The sequence below is a fragment of the Humulus lupulus genome, chromosome X (assembly GCF_963169125.1).
Source record: "Humulus lupulus chromosome X, drHumLupu1.1, whole genome shotgun sequence".
Taxonomy (NCBI): Eukaryota; Viridiplantae; Streptophyta; class Magnoliopsida; order Rosales; family Cannabaceae; genus Humulus; species Humulus lupulus.
Genome location: NC_084802.1, coordinates 13,493,896 through 13,504,220, shown reverse-complemented (window position 1 = coordinate 13,504,220; position 10,325 = coordinate 13,493,896). Strand labels below are relative to the sequence as shown.

The window sequence follows — 10,325 nt, the reverse complement described above, 5'->3', positions numbered from 1 at the left end:
ATGAGCAAATTTCATATTGTCTTAGAATCTACTTTGTGCCTTGTGTGTGGTGATCATCCTGAAACTCACAGCCACTTATTCTTTAGCTGCTGTCTTTCTCAAAGGGTGGTGGAGCTTGTGTTCACTTGGCTGGGTTTCAGAGGATGGCCGATGGACTTTAATGGCTGGTTGAGTTGGCTTTCGGTGCCTGCTAAGGGAATTGTGAATATGGTTAGTGTAGCTGCAATTGCAGCAACTTGCTACAGCTTATGGTTAAACAGGAATAGGTGCGTTTTTGAAGGCCATTCCAAATCTGATGTAAAGCTTGCTCATGATATAAAAAGTGTTCTGTCTTACAGGTTATACATTGTAAAAAATAGAAAAATGTCAAGACAAGAGAGTGATGTTATACATAGATTAAAAATGTATTAGGCTTTTGTTTTTTTGGAAGTTGCAGCCTGCTGCTTCTTCTTAGTTTGAAGTGGTGAGTTGAGGGTGTATTTGTTGGTTGATTAATGAAGTTCTATTCTTCTTGATCAAAAAAAAAAAAAAATTTGCCCTTTAATATAAATATATATTATATTTAGTACTATTTTTATTCAAATTGTAGACAATGATATAACATGAATTTTAAACCATTTAAATTTATTAAAGTGAGACCACTATTTTTATTAAAGCCTGCCAATCATTACTCATGAATACTACAATTCAACCCAACAAAATTAGAATGGGGAAGATGTAGCACTTGATCAATCCAAATTTTATACGTGGAATATTTACACTAAAAATATAATTTACCTAGATTCACTATCTAGTATAATATGCATATATATACAGGGGAATTCTCCTATAGGGGCTTCACTTTAAGCCCTACCAGTAGGGCTTTCAGTGTTTACAACCCGTGAACAGTTTTCGGTGCGATTTTTTTTATGACCGTGTATATTGTAGCTATTTAGAGCATCCTGCAAATTTTCAGAAAATTCTGAATAGTTTACAGTACCGAAAACTAGGTTCAAACATGTTGTTGCAGGCGTGACTAATTTTTTTTATGTGCGTGGAAAAAACATGTTTGAACCTAGTTTTCGGTACTGTAAACTATTCAGAATTTTATGAAAAATTGCAGGATGTTCTAAATAGCTACAATATACACGGTCATAAAAAAAAGTCGCGTCGAAAATTGTTCACGGGTCGAGAAACACTGAAAGTCCTACCGGTAGGGCTTAAAGTGAAGCCCCTATAGAAGAATTGTCCTATATATATATAATATGCACTTGTTATTTAATGACCAGAAAGAGTTTTACCGTTGTATAATTGATTACTGAAGACCTAAAAGTTGGCTTCTGCTTGGAGCAATAGAAGTGGACAAAGTTTGGTAAAGAATGTAGAGAGAAGGAGCCTAATTGCAAAGACTCATCAATGTTATGGGAAGTTTCATCATCATCTTCTCTCCCATGGTTGACTATCTCTTCCAACATTTCGCATTTTTCTATTCATGTAATCTCATGAAGTAGCTTGGTGACAGACAAAGGGAACAAATTCTTTAATCTACCACAATTGCTCACTTCCACCTGTCTCAATTCATTAAACACGCCTCTTTGGAGTTTACCATAACATATCATTTCTAAGCTTGTTAACTGTGTAAGCCTTAGTGATTGACTCTAAACTTGGAAAACCATCTTTTTTTTTTATCAAGATCGAGAACAACATTATTGATATCCATTAATCTCTCTAAAGATAAATATTCAGACCTTTTAATCAATGATACAAGTCCAAATGCATTTGTTTCATTCATGATTCATCTGTGAGAGATTTAGGTGCAAACATCTTGAAGAATGAAATTCAAATGTTCCTCTAACAAATATTTGGTATTTCTCCAATTTTTCACTAAACAACCCCTCTGGAAAAACATGTAAGACTAGCCTTTCTTCTTTCACTTACAACACCTTCTTCACTCACCCATCCTTGAAATGTGTGTGGCATATAGAGCTCTTCCATCCGTGTCAAATTCGAAATGACATTCGGCTCGATTTATGTTAAAGAACGACATCCTTGTAGATCTAGCAGTTGCAAACGCTGCAATTCTCCTATTTCTTTTGGCACCACCTAATGGAATAAGACTATGATAGATCAAGAACTTTTAAATTCTTTAAATCACCAATAACAGTTAGTCTTCAAGACAAGAACCACGTAGACATAATGATTGGAGATTTTGAATCAAATGAAGGATGATGGTAATGATTTTAGACGTGTACCATTCATATCCAAAGCTTCAAGCTTCCTAGTTTGTTTAGAAAAGTAGTCTGGAATTGATTTCAAAGACCAACTAGATGGAAGAAGTAACCCTAACCCAGAACATTCCAATTTTTCCGGAAGCTTATCAAAATCGTAATAATTGAGAAAGGAAGTTGCTTTATGTCCTTCATGGAAAACAAATTCCTTATACATAGCAACACTGGTAATGTTATTCATCCTATACTCATTTTCCTTATTAATATGCAAACATCACAAATAACATCATGCATCATCACACCATTTTTGCTCAAACCATCCACCAAAAGACAATGAGATTTCAATTTATCAACCAACGAATTCACCCTTTTTCTACCTCATCAGGTTTTCAACTTTAATTTCTTGATCTTCTTTATGTAAAAAGCACAAAGAAATAAAATGATTTGGCCTCCTCTTCACAATTTTCAAGAAAATCGTAGCTCAACCTAATGCTTAAGTACACTTTCTCATGCATTTCTTCAATCCCTATAAAGTTTGAACTACGTAATCGTTGCAACGCATCCTCCCATATGTGCAAGTCCATGCATGTTGCATTTCAAAGCATGTGCCACTGTAGCAATGGAAATTGGTAGGCTTGCACATTCCCCAACAATCTTTTGTGCTAAAGACTTGTAATCAACATTTTCAACTTTAATATCTCCAATGATTTTCTTGAACAAATTTATAGCTTCTCGAGCCTTAACTCCAATTAAGAACACATTACTTTCAGCAATATCCATGGAGTTACGTAAAACATGTAGATATCTAGAGTTTAGTAGCATCTTGCACTTATCATGGATTCCAATATTTTCGAGATCAATTTCCTTCCAAATGTCGTCAAGAATGAACAAAATCTTATTTTTCGACTCCAATCATTGTTGTAGTAGACCTGCTCTCTCGCCTATGCTCTCTCTATTTAGCCGAAACTTAGATCTAGCAATTCAGCAATCTCTTGTTGAATCTCTTTTATATTAGGTGTTTGAGAAATAGTCGTCATAACCACCACACTAAACAACTTCTCTTCCTTGGCTCGTCTAGCAATTTCTTTGGCAAGCATAGTTTTGCCAATTCCACCCAATCCATATAAGCTTATCCTACTCTTATTAGCATCACTCATAGCTCCCATTATGCCCTCCAGAATTTCCCTCCTAGAATCAAAAGTCTTGTAGCCTCTCGTTGTTGTTGTTGCTATTGCTGTAAATAAACTTTCTTGCCGTGGACGATAAGAAATTGTTATCAAATCAAATTTGTTTTTCTCCAAGACTAAGCATAAAGGATTCACAATAAGAGCACACAAATACATAAAGGATAAAGGATCCACAATTGATGCCGCATCACCAAATGCATAAAGGATCCACAATAAGAGCACACAACTTTTACATGGCCATCATGGTTAAGAAATGTGTTGTCCTCTTGAGAGATTTGAACAACATTGCTCAGCCAACTTTGGACATCAACTTCAATTTCACGACAATTATGTCTAGCTTCGTCAGCACGATATTGCAGTCTTTCTCTAGCATCCTTCAACTCTTGCAATCGAGTTTTGAGGTTGCCTACATTGCTTGTGTAGCAAAATAAATAACCCAACTGTCGACCAATTGGTGCCACTGTATGCTCAGCCATTTTCGCAACAATTGAAGTTGCAATTGAAAATGCAAAATCCATGCTAGCTTGCGCTCTACTGTATTAATGAGATAAATTGAATAACATTAACAAATTATGATAATGATATGAGATTAACAAACTGAAAAAATAGAGGAAAACAAATACATTAAGGATAGGCAGCAAGGCACATACCTGATTTTCTTATGGATATTGTAAGTGGAGAGATCAGTAGCTTGGCCAACAACAAAGTCTTAAAATTGTTTTCAAGGTAATCGACAAATGAATTATGTGAATATAAGAATTAAAACAAGATCAACCGAAAAGTAGGAATTTTTTACTAATAGAGCACAAGGGAAAACTAAAGGCAGAAGAAAAGTTCCTTTTCTTTTTCTCCCTTATAATAATTAAGAATAGTACTATTTTTTTTTATCTTTAACTATGAAATTAAGAATAGTGCTTGAGAAGTGCCCAAATGTTTTTTGAGTTTGATCTGCAAGAGGTAACAAAATGCAAAATACTAAAAGTACATTATATTAATTGCACAATTATACAAGTAATGTACTGTTCATGGACTTAATGAGAGTAATGTGGGCGATTAGTTTTTATAATATAAAAGTGGTTCTGGCGGGAATCTAGAGGACTATATTAATAGATTATCTTTGAACATTGTTTCCCTTGGATAGACATTATTTCTTTGAAAAACAAAATAATAATAACCAGCACGACATTGTAGTTTTTTGGTTATTGAATATGTCATTTTTTTTTCCTTTTCAAAAGAGAAAATGTCATTTTCTTGGCAAGCACAGAGAGTGGGATAAAAAAACAATTGGAAGGACTGAAAACTCAAATGTAATAGGTGCAAAGGGTAGAGATAATAAGAGGAAAGAAGTTAAGTGAGAGGGAATTAAGATGATGAACTCAGAATTAAGTGTGGAAAGAGAGTTGGAACAATAGAAGTAATGAAAGTGAACGACAAATATGTAAGAAGTTGTGTTGTGTTGGCCACTAGTCCTAAATTTATTTTATTTTATATTGTTTGTCAGAACCACTAGCCCTTAATTTGTAATAGTACTGCAATGGAGCTTCTCACCTTAAACTTCACAAGAAGATGCCAAGAGTCTTGATTTTTTTTTTTTAAGGAGAAATACATTCAACAAACACATTTAAGGAATAGGCAAATCCTCTGCAACAGCAGAAGCCGCAGAGGGGACACCCTCATTCCAAAAACCAAATGCTTTACAAGTCAAAGCATTCTTAGCTACTAGGTGAGCAAAATTTGAGGTTCTCAGATTGAAGACAAATTGCACTCCTCCAATTAACTGAGACTCGTTCCACGTTTCCTCAACGATGATCTCCACAACACCAGACGCATCAATCTTCTTATTCAGCATATAAACTGGACTTTGACAATCCGAAGAGATGATAAAATTGAAAGAGCCACACTTACTTGCAAGTTTGATACCATTCCTGATAGCCAAAATTTCAGCAACTAAGGGGCAATAATAATTGTTGAAGAATATGCCCTCAGAAGCCAAAACACGAACATTATGACAGTACCATTACTTCAGGTCCCTTCATCTCGATTTACACCTGCATCGACATAAATCAGAACAGTCCCAATCTCAGGCAGAATCCATTTAGTGACAGTGTTATCTCTCCTTGTTTTCTTCTCAGTTTTCTGCCCTTGGAAGTCTTGTACGTATGCTGCGGTCCACTCCAAGAGAGCATCAAGATTTGGAGTAGTCCGCTCATTAACATCGCAGTGCTTGGAGTACCAAGCTTGCCACGCAACAATGATGAAAAATTCAAATCTGTCCTTTGTGTTTAAGCTTGCAACGTCTTACAGAAAAGAGATTGGATCATCCATTTTAGCCTTATGAACTATTGTCTTGAGGCCACTGATTTTCCACAGATGCTTGATTCTTCAACAAGTCCAAATAGCATGACTCCAATCTTCCTTTTCCTTTGGCCCGCCACATCTGCTACAAAAATGATCTTCTCTAACTTTCCTGCAAAAAAGAGCCACAACTTCCAAATAAAGTGTTTAATTTTTTGGGACACTCAAACCGCCACCACTTTTCTGTCTCTCGTATTAGACCCTTATACTTTCTCCCATTCGTTTATTGCCACCTTGTACCCACTTCGAATAGAGTATTCTCCATCTTGGGTGAAATGCCCGATAATTTTATCCTTGTTATCCAAGGACCCCACAGGGATATTTTGATAAGTCAGGCATCTTCCTATTAAAAAGACATTTTAATAACTCAGAATTCCATTGGCCGGACTTCAATCTCAGATCGATCACTTTGAGGTTTTCAGACAAGAACAGTCTGTCATAGAAGGAAAAACTCATCTCTCTAGAGATGCTAAAATCTGGAGTGGTCAAAGGGGCAAATAATACTTCCGAGTAAGACAGTACATGACTGTTTTCCTATATCACAAGATCCAAAAAGACAAAGTAAATACAAATCTAATCCAAAATGAAACATATTTATAACCAAAATCAGAGTTTTGACATGGGTGCAATTGTCTTCCAATCACAATTTTTACAAGGGAATGCCTTGATCTCTAGAAATAGAAACAAATAAATGACTAGTGCCAAAACCAAGCATGGAGATAAACTTCACACATCAGGTTGAGTCACTGCAGAAATAATTAGTTGATAATTCTCCTACAAATAAATACTTGTTTAAATTTACCTTTTGATGTTTTGAACAGGGCTCTTTGCATTTTGACTGAAATTTAAGTATATTTCCCTTTTTCTCTTCATATTTGTAGTACCAGAACTCCACATACTACAATGATCAATTAGGCTTGTCGCAGTACAAAGAAACTTTAAAATGAATCACCTTTTATGAATCAAGAAATTGCTCTCATCTCATAGGCTAGTCTTTTGGGAGTGAGTTATAATTAGGTGGTTTTAACAACTAGTGGGACTTACCTGGCTTTATACCAATTAGTAGGCATACAAATAAGAAAGCACACACAAGAAGCACAGAGATGATAAAAATGGAAGCTGATATTGATAATCCCAGGGTCAATGAGCCTGGCCTCCTACAAACTCATATTACAACAAAATCAGAACTGCCTATCCCAACCAGAATTTTCTCTCAATAGTCAGCCCCAAGTTTTGCCATGTATATTTGCAATTCTTCTATGCTGATGTGAAAGTCAGCAGCTCCTTCGTCTCTTTGTTCTTTCTCCTAGTGAAAGTGAATAAAATAGGTGGTCTATTAAATATATTTAATCATGCATACTAACATAACATGAGCTACATAAAACTTTCTTAGACATAATTGAAAGACTTTCATAAGCAAGGCACATTTAGTCAAAAAAAAATATCTGAGGAAATAACTTCAGGACAGAGTCATCTTCAACAAACTAAAAGGTCCATGCCTAACCTACAATATTTGATAAAATAAAAACTACTGCAGTTGCAATGTAAGCACCAAGAGAGACACGAACATCAAATTATGAACATAATTTACATTCATTTTCTAATATCTCATCAACAATTTCATTTGTTTTCTTATTATTTAATAAGAAATAGTTAAGTTGTTAACTGCATTAGTTAATTAGTCTTCAAATTCAATTCTTTCGGTTATTATCCTACGCATCACAAAAGTATTTAATAAAAAAACAAAAATCCAATTTATTAGTAACTTTTTGGATTTTCTATTTTAAAAAGAATGTTTAAATAACAAAAATGTTTCATGTGTTTAATTTTTCTTCTTTAATTAATACAAGGATAAAATATAAAACCTATTGTTAAGAAATGAACAAAATAGAAAATCTATTATTAGCGAAGTAGATATACTAGGGCTCAAAATACATTTTTAAAAAAGGAATGTATATACCTGCTTTCTTAAGAAGAGCTTCCAATAATATGATGATGAGAAAAGAACTCATAGAATGTCATGGCTTCGAACATCTTCAATATAACACAAGAACTTGTCCTTAAGTTTGATTAAATAAACAAATGCTAAACACTCAGCTCCACTACCTTTTCTTTTTAATTAGAGATTCAACTTAAAGAATCAATAATTACTTCAGATTCCCGTTTCTAACTTAATATACACGAGCCCCCAAGGGAAAAATAATAGCCTTGTGCTTTTTTCTCAGGTGAAAACTATTCAAATTCCAGTTAAATGGTTAACTAGCTCCTCATCTCCGGACTTCTTCAAGATTTCAACTATATTGTCAATGTAAGGAGATTTCAGTTTAATTTTTTTCATCAGCATTAACCTGGCCAGTTTCACAGCCTCCACTAAATGATTTTTTTCACAAAGCCCCACCAAAAGGAGGGAATATAAATCAGAATCAATGGAAGTCGAGTATCCCATCTTCTCAATTTCATCACACAACTGATATCCATCTAGAACTCGACCAACCAAAGCAAGCTCCCTTATCATGATGCTGCAAGCCAAACCATCTGGTTTCAACCCACTATCTAGCATCTTCCTAAACAGCTTCTCAGCCTCCTCTGTCTGTCTATTTCGTTTCAAAGACACCACAAGAGAACTATAGCATTCTTCATAAGAAACACCACCTCTGTTAACAACATCATCAATCAATTTATAAGCCTCATTAAGTCGACCCTCCAAACAAAAGCGCTCAATCAAACAACTAGCTGTTACGCGATTCGGAGTACAGCCACAAGCTTCCATACGATCAAGAACCTCCACTGCCTCCAATGTCTGACCTTTTTCACAAAACCTCTGAATAACAGATGTATAAGTTACTACATTAGGACTGCAACTCCCACCTTCTTTCTCCATTTCCTCTAGCAACTCAAGGGCTTTCTCCATATTCCCAAACTTACAGATCCCATGAAGAAGAACAGAGTACAAAACCTTATTGGGCAAACAGCCATGTTCCTTCATAACCTTAAACAATCCAAATGCATCATCCAACCGACCTACATTGCAAAACCCTTTAGCCATTTCGACATAAGTGATCATATCTGGATAAAGATCAATCAAACACATTTCTTTCATCAAATTTTCAGCTGTATTCATATCACCTTTTACACAAAACAACCTTATAACCAAATTATACATAGTAGTATCTGCTCTTAAACCAAATTCTGGCATTTTCCTCAATACCAACAACGCCTCATCTGCAAGTTTGGCTTGTTTATACAAATTCAAGACAACCTTAAAAGTCTTAACAGTAACAGAACATCTCTCAGTCCTATAAGCCTCAATAACATCAAAAAGAAGTTTCGGATTCTGAATAATGCTAAACAATTTACACGCTTTGTTATACATATAAGGAGTATGCTTATAATCAGATTGAAGACCAGCCCATATAAAAAACCTGAGACCCATTTGAGAATGGCTAGGATTGCATCTGTGTAGGACCCCGCTCACACATTTGGAATCCAATTGGGCCTTAAATGTAGATAGGGTTTTCTCTACGTTGCCGCCATTTTGTTGCAAGTGATTGAATATATCTCCTGCGGCTGCACTGAACTGAACTATTGAGATTTTGGGGTTTTGGGGGCGAGCTGAAGATGAGAGGGACCGAGAGATCGAAAAAAGCGCCATTAATTGGTAAACAATATGGGATTCTCGAACAGAAATTAGTTAAAACCTGAGAATGGGAGATTTTGTCAGCTCTGAGATGGGGAAGACAATCTTCAACTCAGTGGGATAATAGAGTAGAAGGCCCGAGTTGAGAAGATTTATTCAATTGTGTTGCACTGCAATATTAAATAGAAAAAAACAAAAACTAGTAAGGATAATATAGTTTGCATCAAATAAAATAGCCAGACCAATTCGAGAAGACATAATGGAACAAGATTGATTGGACATACAGTAAGTTGAATCCATGTTTTGAATTTTTCTGTTATCAAAGCATGAGCCGACCTCAAACGGACATTGAAAATATGGCATGTAGAAAATTGGTTAGATCAGAAGCTTGTACTCAATTATCTGGCTTCATTTAATTGAAGAGTTACATGTTTCATAGCTTCCAATTTCACTTTTTTAAGCTAGATATCGATTCTCAAGTAAAGAAATCCTAAAATTGAGCCCGAGAAATAAGGGTGAGCATAGCTCGCATTGTGCGGTTTTTGGTTTTTGGCTAGGATTGGTATAATAAACACTGACGGACTAAACCAGTTAAAAGAAAAAATTACCGTTTTGGACCACAATTTGATTGGTTAATCGACCAAACCAAATTTATTTATTTTTTAAAAAAAATTAAATTTTTTTTTTGAAAATTTTAGTTAAAAAACTAAAAATTTTAGATTATTAGAATTTATTTTTGTGCATTTTTAAAACATAAATATATAGAACATAATTTAAGATTATTTTTTATTTTTATTTAATAATTTTAATAATTAATAATTAATAATTATATAATATTATATTATTATATATTATATTGTTCGGTCGGTTTTAGTTTCGCCGGTCGGTCCACACAAAATTTTCAAACCGACCGACAGTAGCGGTTTGCGCCGTTGGCGG

The 10,325-nt window shown here is 34.8% G+C and overlaps 2 protein-coding genes across 5 annotated transcripts; one reads left to right on the top strand and one right to left on the bottom strand.

The window, feature by feature from the left end:
• On the top strand, positions 1 to 454 carry LOC133805536 (uncharacterized). The gene is made up of 2 exons (XM_062243720.1): positions 1 to 348; positions 437 to 454. The coding sequence occupies exons 1-2, from the start codon at positions 1 to 3 to the stop codon at positions 452 to 454; spliced, it is 366 nt and encodes a 121-aa protein (XP_062099704.1).
• Positions 455 to 4,949: 4,495 nt separating this feature from the next.
• On the bottom strand, positions 4,950 to 9,916 carry LOC133805290 (pentatricopeptide repeat-containing protein At5g47360). Of its 4 annotated transcripts, XR_009878908.1 has the most exons (4): positions 9,671 to 9,916; positions 7,710 to 9,556; positions 6,552 to 7,055; positions 4,950 to 6,283 (listed from the first exon to the last, which is right to left on the bottom strand). XR_009878908.1 is itself a non-coding variant. In XM_062243424.1 (2 exons), the coding sequence occupies exon 2, from the start codon at positions 9,399 to 9,401 to the stop codon at positions 7,986 to 7,988; it is 1,416 nt and encodes a 471-aa protein (XP_062099408.1). In that variant the 5' UTR covers positions 9,402 to 9,556; positions 9,671 to 9,916; the 3' UTR covers positions 7,709 to 7,985. The 4 variants fall into 4 exon arrangements, 1 of the variants encoding a protein (XP_062099408.1); XR_009878907.1 differs by having other exon boundaries at positions 4,950 to 7,055; XR_009878909.1 differs by lacking the exon at positions 6,552 to 7,055.
• Positions 9,917 to 10,325: the final 409 nt, after the last annotated feature.